Below are 24,054 nucleotides of genomic sequence, written 5' to 3' on the forward strand. Positions count from 1 at the left end.
ATGGCATGCACGATGACTTCACCCTATCTGTACAGTCATTACAAAGGACGCACAACACTTTTGCTTTTTTTTTTATATTTTTTTTTTATTATTGCAAAACAAAAATTATTAAAAGTCAGTACTCAACACACAATGCATAATGAAACTTTCAGTAAAGGTGGTTAAAATATATGCAAGTACAGAAACAAGATAAAACAAAAATAGTCTATAATAACATTTTAACCGTATACAGTGTATATCCAGCGAAATTACAATTATATAAATGTTAGTATATAATATACCCCTAATACCTATTTTCTAAAACCCTACACACATATGCTCCAGCTCGAACCCCCCCCTCCCGGACCCCCTCTTGGATAGTACCTCCATTATCCCTCACTCCTAACCAGACACTACCATTATAAGCTAGCTTTTATTCTCTCCACCACTTCTAACCACATTGACATTTTGGATTCATTGAGACCCAGAATTCTTGCTGTAGATATTTCTTGATATATCACATCGAGATATGTAAGAAACCACACTTTTCGGCACATTTTTTCCGGTTGAAACCAACGTGATGCGATCAGTTTTTTAGCTACTGTGATACCCGATAAAACCAATCTCTTTAGTTGTGGATTCACTGCAAACTCAAAAACATCATTCAATAGTAATACCGAGGGGTGTACAGGTATATTCCAAGATACGAGTATTGATAATTGTTGGGACACATCTTTCCAGAATGCCTTAACTGGTGGGCAGTCCCAATACATGTGCATAAATGTTCCTTCGTCCCCATTTGTACATTGGGAGCATTTGGAGTCTTGTTTAAGCCCCATTTTGCACAGCCTTATAGGAGTCAAGTATGTCCTGTGAATATAGTTCAGATTGATTTGTTGATGATCCGGGTTCCTTGATGTAAGTCGGACATTTGCCCAGGCTCCTTGCCAATCAAAGTCATTTTCCAGGTCTGGTATATCCCTCCTCCAGACAGTGTCTAGTTGAAGGGTTTCATACGAGGACGTTAGTAATTGATAATAAAAACCTGATACAAAACCTCCCAATGTTTCTCTTTCATAGAAAAATTTGTGGTATCTGTGGTGTTCAATTGGTATGAGTAATGGAACACCGTGAGACCTCAGACAAAGTCGTAACTGTATGTAAAAAAGCCATGTGGACTCGGTGAGGTTAAACTTTGTGCATATTTCGACATAACTACAGAGGCCCTGGTTATTAAAAATATCCCCTAATGAGTGTATGCCTTGCTCTTCCCATATAGGGAATCTTATAGGGCGTTTTCCCATTAAGAGTGCATTGTTATTGAATATGGGAGTGTGATTATGCCATTCTTGAGGGTTAGGATATTTCTTTTGTGTTTCCCGCCATGTTCTGATTGCATGGGTAATTATTGGGCCAAATTCTCGCTCACAATGCTTGATTGAAAGTTTAGTGTGTGCTATGTCTTTCAGTCTCTGTGGGGCTACTATGTTTTCTTCTAATTCTCTCCAAGATACCAAAGCCTGGGGGTCAAACCATATCTTCAATGGTCTTAATGTGAAGGCCTTAAAATATTGTAAAAAATCTGGAACTGCCATGCCACCGTCTGCTTTATTTCTCTGTGCGGTGGATCTTTTTATGCGAGGTGGTTTGTTATTCCAAATAAATTTGTATGTGGAGGTTTGTAATCTTTTCCAGTAGCCCTCTGGAGGAGGTAACGGAAGCATTGAGCTGAAGAAATTGATTCTTGGTAATACATCCATCTTAACTATTGATACCCTTGCCTGTACTGAGTTTTTAAGTTTTGCCCACCTGTCCAGGTCGTCTTTGATTTTGTTCTGTATTTTTGTGTAATTGTGCTTCACCGTTTGTCTTATGGTGGGAAATATTTCCACACCCAAGCATCTAAAATGTTTGACCATGGGTATCGCACCTGGGAGGGTTGTGTCTTTTTTTGCACTGATGTTAAGAGGAAGAAAAGCCGACTTAGGCCAATTTATTTTAAATCCCGATAAATCACCAAAGTTCTCTATCAACTTGAGTATATGCGGCAATGTGTTGTTGGGGTTTTGCATGAACAATATTACGTCGTCCGCATATAAACTAATTTTATGTTGTGTGCCCTTGATTACTATTGGTTCTATGTGTTGGGATTGTCTTATAAATTGTGCTAAAAGTTCTAATGATAGATCGAATAGTCCGGGACTAAGAGGGCAACCCTGTCTGGCTGAGCGTGATACCGGAAAGGTGAAGAGAGAGAGATGAATGTGCCTGTTGTAATCCTGGCCGATGGGTCCTTGTATAGTACTTTAATCATATCAATGAATCCTTTTCCTAACCCCATCCTTTCTAATACTGCCCATAGAAACGACCATTCCAACCTGTCAAATGCTTTCATAGCATCCAGGGATAGCATCGCCTTAGGTGTGGTGTCCTCTTTGTCTGCATCTAGTACGTGCAGTATTCGCCTTATGTTATCATTGATCAGGCGACCTTTTATGAAGCCTGTTTGGTCCGGATGAACTAAAGACGTCATATGCTTTTGCAATCTGATGGCTAATATCTTAGAGTACAGTTTGACATCGGTTCCGAGGAGGCTTAAAGGTCGGTAACTACCGCACTCAGTGGGGTCTTTGTCTTTTTTGTGAAGAACTGAAATGAGTGCGATATTTTGGTGTTTATGGAAGCTTCCCTCTTTGACTGAGTATAAGATCATATTTAGTAATAAGGGTCCAAATATGTCCCAGCAAGAAATGTACATTTCTGATGGGATACCGTCAATTCCCGGAGCCTTGCCGTTTTTCATTCCGGATATGGCCTTCTTGAGTTCTTCTAATGTGATCGGTGCTTCTAACTGTTTAGCGTCGTCCTCCGAAAGTTTAGGGAGAGTAATTTGATTAAGATATGTGTCTAATTTGTCTTGATCAAAGGTCGTTTCTGAATTATACAAATCGGAGTAGAATTCTTTGAATGTATCGTTTATTATTTTGGGTTCTGTTACTAGAGCTTGTTGTTTCCTAATGGCAGTTATATCTGCAAATTTTGCATTAATTCTTAGTCGCATGGCTAATAGGTGACTAGGTTTAGATCCTTGGAAGTACTGCTGTTGTCTTGTGCTGCGTATTTGCAATTCCGATTTTTGTCTGTATATTGCTTTGATCTCTGTCTTTAGAATGTTAACTTGGTTTTCTAGTCTAGTAGAGTTGTTGTATTTTAAAGAATTAAAAAGCGTTGAGTAAAGCGTTTCCATTTCAGACAGTTTTGTGCATTGATTTTTGCGCAATATGGAGGAAAATCTATCCGTGAAATCCTTGATCATACTCTTTACCGACATCCATAATATTCTGGGATCTTGCACCGAGTTTGCATTATCCCGTAGGAATACTGTGAGAGCTTCTTTAATTTGTGTAATGAATTCCTTGTTGTTAAGCAGCATAGAGTTAAAACGCCATCTTGGGGCCCGGGAAGATAGTGTACCAAATGTTGCTTTCAGGATTAAGTAGCAGTGATCTGATAGCGCATTGGGTGTCATTTCCACTTCATATTTATCAAATATTCTCGGGGATGCAAAGACGTAATCAATTCTGGATAGTGTGTTGTGTCTCGCCGAACGACAGGAGTACTTGCGGGTCATGGGATTAAGTGAACGCCATAAATCAATTACCCCTGTTGATTTTGACCAATCTTTTAATGCTTTAGATGAATTTTTTTGTTCGCTGGAAAAGGTAAGGTAAGTTTTGTCCATCCTTGGGTTCCAAATGGCATTAAAATCCGCACCTATTATATATGAGTACTCGGGATGGTTTAACATTTCTCCGGTTAGTGAAGTGAAGAAACCCACTTCGTACAAATTTGGGGCATATACCGCTGCCAACGCAATTTTCCTGTTATTGTGTATAATCCTAGCTATAGTTATGCGCCCCTCAGCATCCGACCATACCCCTTTCAATTCGATATTTAATTTGCGTCTGACGACTATGGCTACCCCTCTAGTTCTCGTAACAAAAGAAGAGTGACTAATATTATGGTATATGTTATCCGCTAACGTATTTATGTCTTCCTCTAAAATGTGCGTTTCGCTTAATAGAGCCACGTCCACATGTTCTTTTTTCATCAGTGTGAGCACGCTTTTGCGTTTGTGTTGTTTGTTTATCCCACCGGTGTTCCATACCATTATATTCAAACTAGCCATAATCTATGCATGTTTTGTGTAGTTTTTGGTAATGCTTCTGGAGTGCGAAGCTACAATAGATGTACATCCAATTAATGAGGTCCCGTTGAGAGCTGAGCTTAAAAACATATATATATACAAATAAAAATCCCCTATTTTCCCCTCACCCAGAAAGTCGTACAGGCCTGTGTTCCAAAAACACATCCTCCGCGATTGACTTTCTCCCATAGTCCACCGGATTGCCCAAACTGAGCATTGTAATCTTAATCTTCCTATGCTAATTGCCATAGGATCTAACATTTCCATTCTATTGCAATAGAATGTCGCTTTTGGTCTTGCACCTTCCCTTACTGTAATGAAGTATTGTGATAAATGACAAAAAATAAAAAAAGAGAACAAACTTTCATCGACATATTCATTTGAACCCTCTACTAACGTGTGGGAAAAAAGGAAAAAAGGAAAAGATTGTAGAGCAATATTGACACCTTAATGTGAAGAACAGTGGAAAAGAACAATGTAAGTTAAAATATATATAAAAAATTGAGTAATGAGAAGAAAAAAAAAAAAAATTAAAGGAAAGATATAGATAAGGAATGAGAGATAGAATAATTATTAACGTGGAGAAGCCACTAGAACCGAATTAACAGATTAGATAAGATAGAAAAGCAGAGCCTTTTAGAGCTTCAATGTGCCAGTCACCATCAATGGAGTGATTACTTAAATTGTTAGAATAACCTTGTAGTGTTCATACGTTTAGGTGTGGTTAATTTTTAAAGTATTATTAAGGACTGATTGAACTTCATTCAATTGATTATCTGCTATGTGTATACACACCGGATGTTTATTGTTAGAGTTGTAGGCCTTCGTTGTCATGGTGCCTTATATTCTAGAAGGTTGTAGAGTATACTAGTGCAATAGACTATTTTTATGTTCCAGAATGATCTAAGAGACCCAGGGCATTTGAGCGATAAACCCAGAATATTCCAGATAGATCTTTTTGCAATGATATGTATTTGTCTCCCCAGAGACCAGAGTCTGAAATTATAATGTATTACGAATCGTATTATACACAGTACACATTGTTATAGACGGCTTGCATATCGTCTGCTACCTTGATGAACACAATAAAATCATTCTAACACATTCTAAGCACGAGCAGTGAACTCCAAGCCCACGTGACTGAACTCAAACTAGAAAGAAACAGACTAAGAAATGATGTAAACTCCATGATCAAAACAGCAAAGAAAAAATTCATCAATGACAAAACCGAGGAAAACAAAAACAAACCGCGTGAACTTTGGAAATTACTCAATAACCAACTAGGCTGCAGTAAAAAACTTAAAACCAGATTCTCAAACATAAACATAAAGACGGACAACACGCTCATCACAGAAAAGCTGGATGTAGCCAATTACTTAAATAGTTTCTTCACAAACATAGCCACAACACTGGTAAACAAACTACCCTCCCACTCAGGGCATTATGGGGTAGAACACATAGTAGCATACTACAAGAACCTAGGGGTCCACAAAGACGACTTCAAACTGGAAATGGTAACAACAGATGAGGTACTCAAAAAACTGAGCGCCCTCCAACCCAACAAGGCCACTGGCCATGACAACATCCCCTCCAAATTCCTCAGAGACTCAGCAGCCGCCATCACCCCAGTCATCACACACATAATAAACCTCTCCATAAAACAGGGACACGTCCCCAAGGACTTCAAAATTGCGAGAGTGACCCCTCTGCACAAAAAAGGCAGTAAATTAGACCCAGGCAACTACCGCCCTGTTTCTATCCTTACCTCCATCTCGAAAGTCATGGAAAAAATTGTATACGAACAGGTCGAAAAATACCTTGCGGAAAAAAATCTAATCTACGAATTCCAATCTGGCTTCAGAACATCCCACTCCACTGACACATGCCTTCTCTATTTAAACGACCACATCAAACAAGAGGTGGACGCGGGCAAATACTGCGGCATGGTCATGCTGGACCTACAAAAGGCCTTCGACACTGTCAATCACACCATTCTGATTGACAAGCTAAAAGCAATTGGTTTTGATAGTCTATCAGTGAGCTGGATGCAATCCTACCTGGAGGGGAGAGAGCAGATGGTGGAGGTAAACGGTACCCTATCCCCCCCCCTCACAGTAAACTGTGGTGTTCCACAAGGAAGCATACTAGGTCCGCTACTGTTCCTAATTTATGCTAATGACATGTCGTCAGCTTGTGACTGCAACTTGTTCCTGTTTGCGGACGACTCAGCCCTGCTGGTCTCTGACAAGAACAAGTTACAGGTTGAAAAAACCCTCAGCTCAGAACTAGGCAAAATCTGCATATGGCTCGCTGATAACAAACTATCATTACACATGGGCAAAACAGAGTCCATTCTCTTCGGTTCAAATAACAAACTCAGCAAGACCGACGGCTTCTCAGTTACAGTGGGTGACAATATTGTCACAAGGAAAGAAGATATTACCTACCTGGGTTCCATCCTAGAGGCAAATCTTTCCTGTGACAAAATGGCATCCAATGTAATAAAAAAAAGTCAACCAACGAACTCGATTCTTGTACCGGATCTCCTCACTGGTAAACAAGAATACCCTGAAGACTCTAGCAGGAGCACTCATTCAAGGGTACTACGACTATGCTTGCACCTCATGGTACCAAAGCACCTCAAAGGCGCTAAAAACAAAATTACAAACATCTCAAAACAAACTGGTCAGACTACTGCTTGACCTTACTCCTAGAACCCACCTCACCCCTGCCCACTTTGACAACCTAGGATGGCTTAGAGTAGACGACAGAGTACAGCAACTTGCAATGGGCCTGGTCTACAAGATACACTACACGACCAAGGTACCCATGTACATGACAAAATACTTCCCAAAGGTCAGTGAATACCACGATCACAACACCAGAGGGAGCTCCACAAATCATGTTAAACCCAGATTCGGCTCAAACAAGGGACTAAACACGTTTCGCAATTATGCCACATCAATGTGGAACGCCCTACCCAAAGCTGTAAAGGAATGTGAATCACTACCCACTTTCAAAAACACTCTCAAAAAACACCTAAGGGAGACTGCAACCCGAAACTGGCCCCTGTAAATGTCCGAACACAACCCCCTCCAATGTACAGTAAATTACCAAGTATGGTCTTGTCAATAATCCAATGTACAGTGTTGTTTGTACAGTTGTACAGTGTCCCCCACCCACCCCTCCTACCCAACCCCCCCCCCCCTACCCAACCCCCCCCCCCCCACTCCTAACCAACCCCCCCCCCCCCCCACCCACCCAACCACCTCCAATGTACAGTCCCCCCCCCACCCCCACCTACCCAATCCAATGTACAGTTTCCACGCCTAATGTATATACTCTTTTCTTTCTGGACTCTTTTTGTATCACAAACAGTACTGTAATTGCAAATCTGGTATGTCATAAATGTATAGATGGAGCAGTACTGTATCTGTATGTCATGTATGTCATATATGTTACGATGAATTGAAAATGGGGGACCCTGATGTAAACAAGACGAAAGTCTTTCTCTGGTCTGCATCCCCTTAACAATTGTATGTATTGAGCTGTACTGTACTGTACCCATTCTGCAATCTGTTAATAAAGTTTTCATTCATTCATTCATTCATTCACTGGTATACATTGAGAAAGAGGCTTATCTGTTTCCGGCATTGTCGTCCTGCCTTGGGTTATTTGCTCCATTTCGATTCAGAAAATCCTCAGCTTCTTTAGGTGTGTATACACCAGACCTGTGGCCGTCACTGCCCACGAATGATAGGTATGATAACCTTGGCTTGTGACCAGATTTGAACAGCTTTTGCATCACCTCCTTGTATGGTAGACGTCGAATGATGGCTTCTTTGCTCAAATCTTCGTAGATAAATATTGATTTATCACCATAATTCAGATTCCCACGTTGGATGCGAGCAAATTTGATGATGTCATCCCTTGTTGTAGTCTTCCGCAGAGTAACAATGATGACTCTTGGCCCGATGTTTCTTTGCCCCTGAGAACCGATTCTGTAAACATGGTCCACTTCTGGCACTGTGTTTGGATCGTTGTTACCCAAAATCGTTGATAGCACTGTTGGAAAGTTGGCATCTTCGCAGTTTACTGCTTCATCAAGCCCTACAATGCGGATGTTATTCCGCCTGTGGTAGCGTTGGGATTCTAGTAGCCTCTCCGTCGCTTCGTTTTTAACCACTTGTATTTCCCTCCGGTATTCTTCTTTCACACTTTCTATCTCTTTTTCCATCTCTGTCATGCCACCTTCGTTCGCCTTGACTGCCCGTGTAATTTCTGTCACCGTATTCTCCACTGTCGTGATTCGCATGGACTGTACAGCGACCGCTCTCATAACCTCTTCGAATTTAGTATCGATGTGTGCAACGTGTAATTTGAAAGCGACCATCTGTTCTTTCATCAGGATAGTCAGAGAGTTGAAGTCGGGTTGTGTAATTGCACTGCTTGTGTCAGTTGATGTTATGGGTGCAGTGAGGGATCCGATGGATATGTTTGCTATTATCTTCTCAAAATCACCTGCTTTATCCTTCACGGTACTTTTTCCTGTCGTTCCTGTTATGTTGTCATCTATTGTCTCCCTCTCGGGGCCAGTAGTCCTTGGTCCCGGTGTATTCTCCTCTATATTCCCCACGTCGGGGCTTGTCACTGACGGATCTGCCGCAGCGTCGCCTGTTATTTTTCTTGAACGTGTTTCAATCGGCGCCGTTGGAATTGCTGTTTCTTGTTTCTTTCCACCCTTTTTCTTATCCTTATCCATGTTGTCTTTTGATATAGTTAGTAGAAGGTCTTATCAATACATACGATGTGGTTTAATCTCTTTTGGTATTGTCCAAATAAGGTTTTTAAACGAAATTAACGTTAACGGGAGCGGAGCTATAACCAATTGCGTGCGCTACATATTGCAGCTAAACCGGAAGTCTCGACGCACAACACTTACGGCTCTGATCGGTGTACCTCGGACAAGACGATCAGTCACAGCTGTTCTCCATGTTGTGTGTTTACAAGTTTCATTCCCCTTCATATAATAAATATCATTTACTTTTGTAAAACGTTGTGGTTATTCCTGCCGGGACCTGTGCTTAATTGTGATTAGTTGTGATTCAAGTGTATTGCATATCAGGTGGAAGAGCCTAGAGTTGTCAATGTCTTAAGATGCCATAGATCACAACTAATCACAATTAAGCACAGGTCCCGGCAGGAATAACCACAACATTTTACAAAAGTAAATGATATTTATACACCGATCAGAGCCGTAAGTGTTGTGCGTCCTTTGTAATGACTGTACAGATAGGGTGAAGTCATCGTGCCTGCAAAAAGAAAATTAATTAAGACACTAGTAGACTGGTAGTAGTCATACTGGCCAGCAGCGTAACTAGTAAGAGTAGGTAAGGGATATATACAGATATAGTATCTACAGATATGTAAGAGAATTATATGCAGGTATACATACCTGCATATAATCCTCTTACATATCTGTAGATATTAAGCATTATTGTACATGCCATCATACACTTGCCATCCTTATTACTGTTGTGTCATTCAAAAATACTTTAATTTAGAGGTAATTCACACCACGACCATGTTACCATCACATCAGCTCTGGAAACTAGAGTGATTAATTCAAAGCTAATCAATCCGGCCCGTTTATTGATTGATTGAAAACTTTATTAACAGATTGCAGAATGGGTACAGTACAGTACAGCTCTAGCTTCTGTTAGCCAGAACTTTATTAACAGATTGCAGAATGGGTACAGTACAGTACAGCTCTAGCTTCTGTTAGCCAGAACTTTATTAACAGATTGCAGAATGGGTACAGTACAGTACAGCTCTAGCTTCTGTTAGCCAGAAGCTTCAACTAGCTTCTGTTAGCCAGCATTAGCCTTCATTAGCTGAGCAAGTAAACTAACAGTACTAACAGCGGTCCAATGTTCACCAAAACACACACCCACACACATTATAATTTGTTCCTCAACGTTATATAGACAGGTAATGTTTTGTAAACTAACCTTATGTTTAGAATGGAATGAATACATCAAGGCAAAGATCGTTAGCTCAAAGCTAATCCGGCCCGTTTTTATCAACTAGCTGGGAGCATGTCTATGTTCCCCGGGTCCTATGTTCCCCGGGTTCTATGTTCCCCGCTTTGATTGATTGATAGATTGAACATTTTAGACCACCAGCCCTGATTCCAAACTCTAACCTTAACCAGTTCGAACGAGGGCCTAAGCTTAACCGTTCGAAACAAGGCGGACATTAATAATTAATAAAATAATAAAAATTTATAAAATGTTCAATCTATTAATCAATCAAAGCGGGGAACATAGAACCCGGGGAACATAGAACCCGGGGAACATAGGACCCGGGGAACATAGGGATGATCCCAACTAGCTTCTGTTAGCCAGCATTAGCCTTCATTAGCTGAGCAAGTAAACTAACAGTAAACGTTTTTACATGAAATACAGCCCAAAAACCCTGCTGACAAACGTTTGCTTATTAAATTCATTCTATAATATAATAATACAAACGTTTCATTACCTCTCTGTGACGACAAAGTTGTTTAAATAACAGGAGAAAAGTTGCTGAAAACAATGTATTTGGATGGGACAGGAAGAACCATTCGCAACCCGGAAGTCCTACCGGAAGTGCCTACTTCACGTTGTGCAAGTGGAGAATACACACACTCACTTTAAACAAACACTCACCTTTTTACTGTATGAAGCACATTCTCAGGGGCTCATACAGAACCAAGCATTTCACTGTAATGTATTTTATACATGACAAATAAAAGCAAACTTGAAACTTGTGAGATCTTATAACCAACTAGAGGATAAAGGAAAATAGTCAAGATAGTCATCAAGATTTAATATTTTATTATCATTTAAAATATTTAAAATAATAGTACAAAATAGAGCTGGCACCTGTAAAGGTTCAGTGTTCCCTGGCCAGACTCCGCCTGCTGCTCATCGGGATCCCTAGCAAGAGCATCCAGAAGCTCCAACACATTCTACTACCTTTGCAAAAACTGTGTTCTCTGTTAAAGGTGGTAACTACTGGAATAACCTACCAGTTGCGATTAGAGAGTGCCCCATAGGCGTAGTTTGAACTTCACGCCAGGGGGTGCGACTGCGTGGGCGCGCGCGATTTTTTTGACCTTTATTTTATTATTTTAGCGTTTTTACAATGCCCTAACCCCTAATTTTTTATTTTATTTAGGTAGTACAGCAGCACACACACACACTCACACACACAACACTACGGGGGATCATTTTTAACTGACTTGAAAAATGGAGGCTCTAATTATTATTATTCATAGAGACTCTCGGTCTCGAGCAATAATAATTATTACAGCCTCCATTTTTCGTGGACGAAAAATATACCAGACTATAGATATCAATTTTCCCGAAATAACGCTACCTGCCTCGACAAAATCCGTGCATTGGTTATCCAGATACATTAATTATCATCTCAGAATAAGTGGCTTTGTACAAGTGTTACAATCTATCGCGCGGGGCATTCTGCTGCTGCTGCTTGGTGCTTGGCCGCGCGTTAACCCTTTCACTGCCACTCTACAGAAGGTTCGCCTTATAATGTGACATGATTACTACTATAAAATGAATGTATTGTAAAACAAAACATAATAGAATTCAGATTTGTTTCTCACAATTATTATAATTTTATTAAAATAAAAATAATCTTGATTTTTTTTTTTTTTTTTTAAAGCAATTTCACCCCCGGCCACCAGGGGGTGCAATGCACCCCCTGCACCCCCATAAACTCCGCCCATGGAGTGCCCCACATACTCCATGTTCAAGACCCATCTTAAACTGCATCTCAAGGCAAACCAGAACTGTGATCATTTTTAATCTAATTTAGTTATGTAACTTGTTTTTATTGTTGTTTTTATCATTGATTGTCACAATGCTTTTACCTTAAGCAGGCTATTTATTTATTGAAAGAGTTTTTTTATGTCTCCTGTTTAGGGACTACAGGTGTAAATTAGCTCTTACTACAACCCTGCATGTCTACATTTTGTATTTTGTACTTGATGTTCATTGACGTGTGTTGTCCCTACCAAATAAACTATCAAATCAAATCAAATTCAGAACTGTGCTGCTAGGATCCTGATGAGAGTGCGGAAATATGATCACATCACACCCATACTCCATTCCCTACACTGGCTCCCTGTCTCCTCCAGGTTTGAATACAAGGTCTCCCTCCTCACCCATCAGTGCATCCACAGCAACGCCCCCTCCTATCTAAAAGAGCTCATCGCTCCCCCGACCTCCACCCGCTCCCTCCGCTCTGGACACTCAAACACACTCCAACCCATACACAGGACACACCTCTGCACCATGGGTGACCGGGCCTTCTGCTCAGCTGCTCCTCGGCTATGGAATGCCCTCCCCGACCGCATGTATGTGTGGTAACATTGACTGTGTATTTCATAATCCATATGTCTATAACTAGAGAAATATGCAAGGAGCCTGGTGTGCCGTTTGGAACAAACTGAGTTTCAGTTGTCAGTGCTAAATGAGGAACCATGCTAGAAACAGCTGCACCAGCAGACCAGCCCAACAATCACTCAACCCCCACTCAAGTAAATGTGGTCAACCACTAGAAACAAAGGAACTGAAAAGTCACACTTAGCGCCTAACAGATTACAGACAGAGAGAAACAGAGGTCTGATTACAGACCTAAACTACTTTTGAGATTAACATTATTTGGCGAACAAGAAAACGAAAGAAAACTGCAAAATTGTAATGACCCTGCTGTGTTAAACATTTAATTAATTCATCATGCTCTTCGGTTCAAATAACAAACTCAGCAAGACCGACGGCTTCTCAGTTACAGTGGGTGACAATATTGTCACAAGGAAAGATGAAATTACCTACCTGGGTTCCATCCTAGAGGCTAATCTTTCCTGTGACAAAATGGCATTGTCGTGGAAATATATTATCATACCATTGTGGTATTGTATGAGAGGGCGCTGTCATCAGATATCAACGTAGTATGTGCGTTTCTCTTTAAGAGAAGCACACATTAGCCAGTCAAAACAATTTGGTTATGATCTATGTTGATCCTTGCTATAAGGCCATACGTGACATTGTTATGGGATCCGCTCTGTTTTCCTTATAAAGCAGCCATAATAGTCATTTCAGCCAATCCTCAGGGTGATGTTCCAGTTCCTTCCACGTCATATGTATATATTAATTTTGTATTAACGGTCTTGCGGAACGAGAGATCGTCCTCACTTGGTGATCGGACATTTGTTTACATGGTCTGATCTTCAACTGTGCATTCCTTATCAATTGATCTATGTGAGGAATTAAATCTATTTTCTATTTCCTTATTTCAACTTTTGGACTCAGAACAAGTTATTGCTCATTATTATATTATTAATCTCCCATAACAGCATCCAATGTAATAAAAAAAGTCAACCAACGAACTCGATTCTTGTACCGGATCTCCTCTCTGGTAAACAAGAATACCCTGAAGATTCTGGCAGGAGCACTCATTCAAGGGTACTACGACTATGCTTGCACCTCATGGTACCAAAGCACCTCAAAGGCACTAAAAACCAAATTACAAACATCTCAAAACAAACTAGTCAGACTGACTCCTAGAACCCACCTCACCCCTGCCCACTTTGACAACCTAGGATGGCTTAGAGTAGACGACAGAGTACAGCAACTTGCAATGGGCCTGGTCTACAAGATACACTACACGACCAAGGTACCCATGTACATGTCAAAATACTTCCCAAAGGTCAGTGAATACCACGATCACAACACCAGAGGGAGCTCCACAAATCATGTTAAACCCAGATTCGGCTCAAACAAGGGACTAAACACGTTTCGCAATTATGCCACATCAATGTGGAACGCCCTACCCAAAGCTGTAAAGGAATGTGAATCACTACCCACTTTCAAAAACACTCTCAAAGAACACCTACGGGAGACCGCATTCGGCGTATGGCTGGATGTACCGCACGGTGACGGCCGTACCATAAATTCGCGGGACGAATACACGTACCGTTACACCCCTAGTATCCTACTTTACCTGAACCCCTTCTATTTATTTTATTAGTATTATTATTATTATAACTTTCTTCTTCTCCTCTTTTCTTTTATTCGTTTTTAGTTCTTTTACTTTTTTCTATCATTATCCATTTATTATTTCCCTCCATCTTCCCCTCCCCCCTCTCCCTGTCCTGGTATGTATGTGAATGAGCTCCTGGGGAAGGTGGGTGGGAGATGGTGGGTGGAGGGGAGGGTTAAAGTGTATAACTGCAGAATATTTAAATGCTCAGGACTGTAACTGTTGGGTTAACCGTCTGTAGTGTGGTAGTGAAAGGGTTAACCGTCTGTAGTGTGGTAGTGAAAGGGTTAACGTAAGGTTATGTATATAACCAAGTTCTGTGAGTTATGGTGCGCTCAGCACCAGTTGCACTGTACTTCACTTCGTGTACATACACTGAATAAAAAAATTCCACCATGTACCTTTACATCCCCATATTCGTCTGACCACACCCCCTTCCGCTTACCTTCATAAGCAGGTGTGTGGTCACCTACTCGCCTCCTTCCCAAACTTTCACCACAAGGCGAGATCAAGGGCAGCAGCGGCGTCCTGGTGCTGAGCGCACCATAACTCACAGAACTTGGTTATATACATAACCTTACGTTCTGTTTCGTTAAGGCTTCGCTCAGCACCAGTTGCACAACAGGGGCTGAGCGGGAGCCTTAGCCCGACAAATACACCCCGCTGAGGCCCCCCACAACCATCAGACCGGGGAGGACCGAGCCCCCCCGACCCTCCCTAATGGAGGATACCCTCCCTATTGGAGGCTTATGGGAGGGAGACGGATCCGACCAGGCGAAGAGGAACTCAAGCAACTCAACGCACAGGGTGAGCAGACCGTGGCTTGACCCCACGACTACACACACGCACAACCCGCATGCCACCAGGGAACGAACGGAAGGAACAACCTCGTTACTGCCCCCAAAAATCACGGGGTCAAGAGCAACCCTAACCCCGTGGCAAGGCCGTAGCAGCGGAGCGCGAAGAAAGACCCAGTCCCACTGAAGGGACTGGATCCCCTGGAAAAAGGGGGCCTGGAGAGGTCAATGACGCCAGGCATCAAGACCCCACCAGGTGGTCACTTAGTGACACCGCCCCCCACATCGCCAGCGTATTCGGATAGGGCCCCTCCAAGAGCGGGCCCTTTCCTCCCAATAGCACACCGCCTGGCACACTGACTCTGAAACACAGGCAGTCAGCATGGCCGTAAGCACTCAAAAGGTTAACCAACGGAAGCAGGCAGCGCACCGGGGAAACCAGGCAGCAGGCTGTAACCTGAGCCTGGAGCACTGCGGACGAGACAGGCGCCAAAGGAGTCAGCTGAAAACAGCCCCCCCGGTTGAAAGGGCGTATGCTGGCGTTGTTGATCACCATGACAAAGCCTCCATTAAAAAAAACCCACCCAGAGGGGTTGAGGCAGAGAAGGCTGACATGATTGGCAGACGTCATGAACGTGCAGGGGCACACTCAACCGGGTAACCCGGGAGTTGACTGCTCCAACACACCAGGGAATCAACCACCCCCTTGGTACCATATGCAGTGGTTGTTCCTATAACCCCTCAAGAAAAAGGGTTATCCCAGGTCTACGGTATCAACGAAACTTTACTTCGGACCGGGCCCGGCGGCTCGGGAAGCACACAGGGTTACCAGAGGAGGTCCAGAAGACCACCCCAACAGCCCTCTCTCCGCCATGCGTGAGAGAGGAGCGAAGAAAAAGAGAACCAGCCCCTTATGATAGTGCCAGGTACAAAAGAGTACCCAACAAGGGTCTCCATAACGCCTAACCTTGTGACACCCCGGGCCGACCCGGCATTTTTCCCCCGAAAAAAGCCCAAGTCCCTCAGGGTACCAGAACAGCAGATCTGCATCCCCGGCGGACAACGGGTTAACTGACCTGGACCAGTGTGACCAGAACCAGTCCCGTGCCCTAACCACGCCGACCTGCCTACTCCGTGAGAAGGGGCAGATATGCGTGTCGATCAAAAAACATGAAAAGAGGGCGCCACCCAGACGGGCCGGTGTGAACCGTGCTCGGTGGCCCACCCCAAGGGCGTGAGACCCCTCTACCTAGGTTCTGATCTTATTCCGTTAACATCCCCCAGACATGAACGAGAACCCGTAACAGTAACAAGTTCTTGGAAGCGGACAAACCCTCCATCCCAGTTGCTTTATAAAAACGCTGTTTTAACCACAAGCAACCAAGGCGTACTAGCTACCCGCATGATTCCCATCAGAAACACCCCGAGCTAGCACCATGCATGCGTCGGGACACAACCACATCAATGAACAGGCTAATTTAGACCCTTCATTGAATCCTCAAGGCGCCTGGGAGAACGACAAGAAGGGTGTGGTGCTTCCTATACTCCACACTCTTTTATTAAAAAAAGAAAAGAAGCACCGACTGTATGAATCCCATTTGACACAGCTGAGGATAAAAACTGTTTACATTTTTATATCCAGTCACCCCCACACAGAGGATTAGACGGAGCTCCCCAGAGAGACTTCCCACGTGAGTCATAGAGAGAAAAAGCCATGGCAATCTTGAGTCATGTGACCAACCGACTCAAGTTACACATATATCGAACGTAGTGGAACCCACGCTTTATCCCGACACTTTGACAACAACAGACCGTACATACGGGTCTAACTCACGGAAGCCATCGTCAATAGCAACGTGCGTAGTGACGTGTGCTATGACGGGGGGAAACCCAATACTCAACGCCTGTGTAATAGGAGCAGAGTTAGGGAACCCTTTCCCCCCCCCCCCCTCCCTGCCAAGTCGCCTAACGGCTTGGCCCTGACTGGACTGACAAGAGATGAATAAAACCCCCTGACCAATCAGAAGAGGGAAGGAGGGGTTTATCCGGTACACCCTCACAAGCCCTTTCCTTGCACACAGCAACAACTTTAGCACACGATACCTTTAATAGCAATGCTAATGAATAGCGCAAGCTAATACAATGCATGCTAACCACAGACAACTGTGAACAGGGTTTACAACAAAACCAAGTCGCGTGTGTGTGTGAATCCTACACCCGCATCCATGTTGAACATAGAAAAACACTGATAGAGAGAGCGAGAACGGCTGAGCCGTGGTACGTGTTCATACGAGCATTACTGCAACCAACACAACAGTGTTGTAGCTCAACATTACTCGTGCAAGCAACAGAACATACAAGTAACCTCTACCTTATGTGGAGACTCAGGCCGAGGTAGAAAAAACCCTTTTTCAACCGAGTGTAGGCTGCAGACCTTGCTTAAAGCTCTTAACATGAACGTAACCCTCCTATCAACCCATACTAGTGAAGATTCACACTTTGCAACCCCATCATATGTTTGGTGAAGAAACACACAGTTTGTTAACAAAAAATACAGTCCCCCTTTAGAGGGAACTTTTTATTTTCAAACAAATCATATGGCAAGGCCGGGAAGGGAAAAACAGAGGGGACCACAGGGGAAAAAAGTCACTGGGTCTAGCGGCGCCTGCCGCCTCGTGCCGCTCAGGATTTGCCACCCCTGGGAGCCCCGGAGGGACGGTAAGCAATCGGCGGCTGGTCTCGACGGTCCCTACCGTCACCTCCGGGCGTAGATGGGTCGGCTGTAGCGGCGGCGCTCTCTCTCCTTCTGGCCTTCTTCCTCGAAGGACCAGCAGTGGCGGTGGTGGCAGCAACAGCCACGGCGGAAGACGCTCGACGACGTGGCAGCCGTCTGACCCCACCGGCGACATCGGGAGGGGGAAAATGATGTTGAAGCACGGAGCGTTCCTCCTGCATCTCTCTACAGGTTGAGGTCATCAACTGTAGGGCCTTCCCGAACAGTCCAGCATCGGAGAGGGGTGCCGTCAGAAGTGGAAGCCTCTTCTTCTCCGGCACACGCGCCTGCTCCAGCCAAAGGTGGCGCTGGTTCAGAGTTGCCAGGGCGCGCACTTTCCCAGCGGCTACGGCCTGCAGCTGAGTCAGATGCAGGACAGCTCCTGCCGCCTGGGAGAGCTGGTCATGTTGTACATCACTCTGCTCCATGCCGCCCGTCAATATCCCGGACATGAATCTTGCCAGCTGCGCGATGTTAGACGCGGCAGCTAGAGATTGTGTTCCGGCGATAAATGACGCTCCAGTATGCCAACCGCCTAGCCGATTTCCCTTGAGGAACCGGCTTCCGTAACGGCTCCCACACCACCTCCGGACAGAGGAGCGCGGCCATCGGCCTATCAAGCCGTGGCACGCCCTCCTTCATACCGTCGACCAAACCCACCACCCGCGTAACTTGTACGTAGGCGGGGGTGAGGCCTATGATGTGGGACACCACCTGGCCCTGACGAACATAGGCCCCCATTGAGGGGGAAAATGGGTAGACAACGTCCACCCCTCTCACCGGGCGACGCTGCCATAAATGACCTATGAGATCATCAGGGACAGGAACAGGCAGTGGCTGCGGCAGCGGCACGCCGTTTGCGACTGCCGCCACCGCCATGAGCTCGGGAAACAAAGCCTGCAGTTCCCCTTGCAGACTTTCCTCCACCGAGCCCGCATCCCTCACATACAGCAGGCTGCTACTGGTCAAGGAGCCACACTCCGATGTGGCTGATAGCAGGGCATCCCGCCGACGAGTCAGAGGTTCTTCTCCAACGTCTTCAAACGAGGCGCCCCAAAGAGACATCTCACGCCCCTCCAGTGTTACCTGGATGGGCAGGATACCTGTCTCCACCGGGCCTTCAAATAAGAACCCGTCCGCCTCTACCATGTAATCCTCTGTTTCCATCGGGCATGTAGAGACCGACGCATCCTCACTGGGCTCCAGCAACTCACCAAACCCTAGCCGTTCGCGTCTGCAAGCCACCATCTTGCGACGGGAGCGAGCCGACGCAAAAAGTTTGCGTCTCAAATCCCCTGGAACCAAAGGAACCGGCCGCCCAACAGCGGACGATTCCTCGGAAACAGAGGAACCAGAGCCAGAACCAGGCCATCGCATAGGCGACGGCACCGGTGCACCAGCTCCTTGGAGAGGCGAACTACCCATCGGACGCCTACCGGGCGTGGCTGTCAACCACGAGAGAGGCAACAGCCCCGCTCCAGGACGTACGACGGAGGCGGAAATGGAGAATCGCTGGTGGAGAGTGGCGCTGCGAACACGACCCTCCGGAGTAGACATTATGACTTAGGTTTTTCTATCGAATATATGAGAGAAGAAAAAAATAAACACAATGTAAACACGTCTCAACTTTCTTCAGCTAACAACCTCGTCAAGTGGGGATCTACCGAGGCACTTCCTTGTGGTGAAAGTGAAGAAGGAGGCGAGTAGGTGACCACACACCTGCTTATGAAGGTAAGCGGAAGGGGGTGTGGTCAGACGAATATGGGGATGTACAGGTACATGGTGGAATTTTTTTATTCAGTGTATGTACACGAAGTGAAGTACAGTGCAACTGGTGCTGAGTGAAGCCTTAACGAAACAGAACCTTCTGTAGTGTGGTTGTGAAAGGGTTAACCTTCTGTAGTGTGGTAGTGAAAGGGTTAACCTTCTGTAGTGTGGTAGTGAAAGGGTTAACCTTCTGTAGTGTGTTTGTGAAAGGGTTAACACTTTGTCGCGTGGCAGTGAAAGGGTTAACCTTCTCTATTGTCGCAGTCAAAGGGTTAACCCGTTGGTAGTGTGGTAGTGAAAGGGTTAAACTGTATTTTGGGGCTGTAATAGATTGTTTACATTAGTAATGTTTGTATACATTGGAGTAAATCTATCTAGTGCATTTATGTTGGCTTAGGAAAGTTCCAAATAGTGTATTTTCCTTCTACAAATCAAACTCTTTGAGAATATATACACATGAATATAACACATTTCCGGATTGGGTCTTTAACAAAGTGTCCCATCTTAAAGATGACCAATCACAGCAGCATTCTGCCCTCATTAAGAAGTCAAGGATCTATTAGGCCGCTATCTATCTATCTTCTTGTCTCTCTCTCTGGAGAAGACAGTAAGCTAATTTCCCAAAATGTTGGTGTGTTCCTTTAACGGTTTGCCAAAAACTAGTTTCACACGAATGCAACACAATGCACAATAGCTTACACAATCTTGAGATTTGCTGCAAAACGAAATACTTTGCGTACATAGACCACTAGATGTATCATCTTAATTTCATGTTAGCAGTTAGCATTTCCTAGATGTCTAGCCAGGCAATAGCGAACATGTGATCGTTCTCAGGATTAGTTGTGTCACACAGGTTGCACCCCCCCCTCCCCCGCCCCTCCAGTGCCAGTGGAAGAAGACAAGTTATGCACAAATAACAATCTGTATAGTCAAAGTCATGCCTCCAAGAGGAGGTAACTGTAGAACATATATTTTTCTGCGTGGAGGGGATCTCTAAGACATTCTACACAGGCATTTCTAGTAAGAATACAGTTTAATTCAAAAGAAATTCATAGTAGGAAGTCCACATATTTAATTTGTCCAGTTTTAATGACTTTGAATTACTCCATGACCACGTAAATACAAAAAAGAGAGAGGAGGCAAAGGAAGAATGTAAGGAAGGAGACAAAGAAAGGAGACATGCAAATGAGAAAAGGGACACACAGTCCCCCCCTCCCTCCTTGACTCCTTCCCTCTCACAAATCGACACAGTTCCAACAACCAGCCCACATTTGAATTCAGTTCAGAAACTAGTAAACTAGATCAGAAACATGAGGCTAGTTTTATTTGTCCACAAAGGAAAGGAAACAAGAGGAGGATCAATCAATCAATTCAAGGAGTGGAGGAGAGGAGACCAGATGGACATGTTCGCTTCCTCCCCTTCCTATGTGCTTGCGGTGAGGTCACAACAGGGGGCGTCGCCCGCCGTCGGCAGAGGAGGAGGTGAGGATTCCGATTGGTCGCTGTCTTCCTCCCAGGAAGATATGGTGAACCCAGCGGGCGCGGACAGAGAATGCAGTGTGGGGGTGTGGCCAAAGCCTTGGTACCGCCCCAAGGAGGAGGAGGAGGAGGGGGAGGGGGGTACCGAGGTGGTTGTCGTGATGATGGGGTCCTGGGAGGTTCCAGAGAGTAGGCCTGTGTGTTCTGTGTGTTCTGGCTGAGCCACTGTACCAAAGTACATCTTGTTGGGTCTGCCCAGAACCGTGCGACCTGTACCAAGACCAGCAGACCTGTACCAGTTAGACCTGTACCAGTTAGATCTGTACCAGTTAGACCTGTACCAGTTACACCTGTACCAGTTACACCTGTACCAGTTAGACATGTACCAGTTACACCTGTACCAATATACCAGTTAGACCTGTACCAATATACCAGTTAGACCTGTACCAGTTAGACCTGTACCAATATACCAGTTACACCTGTACCAGTTACACCTGTACCAATATACCAGTTAGACCTGTACCAATATACCAGTTAGACCTGTACCAGTTAGACCTGTACCAATATACCAGTTACACCTGTACCAATATACCAGTTAGACCTGTACCAATATACCAGTTAGACCTGTACCAGTTACACCTGTACCAATATACCAGTTAGACCTGTACCAATATACCAGTTAGACCTGTACCAGTTAGACCTGTACCAATATACCAGTTACACCTGTACCAATATACCAGTTAGACCTGTACCAGTTACACCTGTACCAATATACCAGTTAGACCTGTACCAGTTACACCTGTACCAGTTAGACATGTACCAGTTACACCTGTACCAATATACCAGTTAGACCTGTACCAATATACCAGTTAGACCTGTACCAGTTAGACCTGTACCAATATACCAGTTACACCTGTACCAGTTACACCTGTACCAATATACCAGTTAGACCTGTACCAATATACCAGTTAGACCTGTACCAGTTAGACCTGTACCAATATACCAGTTACACCTGTACCAATATACCAGTTAGACCTGTACCAATATACCAGTTAGACCTGTACCAGTTACACCTGTACCAATATACCAGTTAGACCTGTACCAATATACCAGTTAGACCTGTACCAATTAGACCTGTACCAATATACCAGTTACACCTGTACCAATATACCAGTTAGACCTGTACCAGTTACACCTGTACCAATATACCAGTTACACCTGTACCAATATACCAGTTACACCTGTACCAATATACCAGTTAGACCTGTACCAGTTACACCTGTACCAATATACCAGTTAGACCTGTACCAGTTACACCTGTACCAACATACCAGTTAGACCTGTACCAGTTACACCTGTACCAATATACCAGTTAGACCTGTACCAATATACCAGTTACACCTGTACCAGTTACACCTGTACCAATATACCAGTTAGACCTGTACCAATACCAGTTAGACCTGTACCAGTTACACCTGTAACAATATACCAGTTACACCTGTACCAATATACCAGTTAGACCTGTACCAGTTACACCTGTACCAATATACCAGTTACACCTGTACCAATATACCAGTTACACCTGTACCAATATACCAGTTACACCTGTACCAATATACCAGTTAGACCTGTACCAGTTACACCTGTACCAATATACCAGTTAGACCTGTACCAGTTACACCTGTACCAATATACCAGTTAGACCTGTCCCAGTTACACCTGTACCAATATACCAGTTAGACCTGTACCAGTTACACCTGTACCAATACACCAGTTACACCTGTACCAATATACCAGTTAGACCTGTACCAGTTACACCTGTACCAATATACCAGTTACACCTGTACCAATATACCAGTTACACCTGTACCAGTTACACCTGTACCAATATACCAGTTACACCTGTACCAGTTAGACCTGTACCAATATACCAGTTAGACCTGTACCAGTTACACCTGTACCAATATACCAGTTAGACCTGTACCAATATACCAGTTAGACCTGTACCAATATACCAGTTACACCTGTACCAATATACCAGTTACACCTGTACCAATATACCAGTTACACCTGTACCAGTTACACCTGTACCAATATATCAGTTACACCTGTACCAATATACCAGTTACACCTGTACCAGTTACACCTGTACCAATATACCAGTTACACCTGTACCAATATACCAGTTTCACCTGTACCAGCTACACCTGTACCAATATACCAGTTAGACCTGTACCAGTTACACCTGTACCAATATACCAGTTAGACCTGTACCAATATACCAGTTACACTTGTACCCATACCAGTTAGACCTGTACCAGTTAGACCTGTACCAGTTAGACCTGTACCAATATACCAGTTAGACCTGTACCAGTTACACCTGTACCAGTTACACCTGTACCAATATACCAGTTAGACCTGTACCAGTTACACCTGTACCAGTTACACCTGTACCAATATACCAGTTAGACCTGTACCAGTTACACCTGTACCAGTTACACCTGTACCAATATACCAGTTAGACCTGTACCAGTTACACCTGTACCAGTTACACCTGTACCAATATACCAGTTAGACCTGTACCAATACCAGTTACACCTGTACCAATATACCAGTTAGATCTGTACCAATACCAGTTACACCTGTACCTGCATGTTTCCACCCCATCAAGCAGTATGCTGGCCGTGTGAAAGCGATTGACTGATGCTTTCTACTCACCAACGTGTTGGACCTGCTCTGTGATGTCAGCTCTGATGTCAGAGAAGTCCCACATGGCCAGGAAGCTGTCGAAACACGAGCCCTCCTCCGCTTCCTTATGGGAGAGGGAGGGATAGGGGGCGGGGCGTGAGAGTGGGAGATAGGGGGCGGGGCGTGAGAGAGGGAGGGATAGGGGGCGGGCGTGAGAGAGGGAGGGATAGGGGGCGGGGCGTGAGAGAGGGAGGGATAGG

At 44.3% G+C, this 24,054-nt stretch overlaps 1 protein-coding gene across 1 annotated transcript in view; it reads right to left on the reverse strand.

The window, feature by feature from the left end:
* Positions 1–21,050: 21,050 nt before the first annotated feature.
* The window catches only part of LOC311238767 (transmembrane protein 184C-like), a gene marked incomplete at both ends in the record, with an annotated part of 32,735 nt that continues 29,731 nt past the window's right edge, over positions 21,051–24,054 (reverse strand). The window contains 2 exons of the mRNA XM_084326952.1: positions 21,051–21,376; positions 23,825–23,918. Of these exons, the coding sequence (XP_084183078.1) occupies positions 21,051–21,376; positions 23,825–23,918 (420 nt within the window). The remainder of the gene's footprint in view (positions 21,377–23,824; positions 23,919–24,054) is intronic.

This window comes from Notolepis coatsorum (genome assembly GCF_963971535.1).
Source record: "Notolepis coatsorum genome assembly, chromosome: 1".
NCBI classification, from domain to species: Eukaryota; Metazoa; Chordata; class Actinopteri; order Aulopiformes; family Paralepididae; genus Notolepis; species Notolepis coatsorum.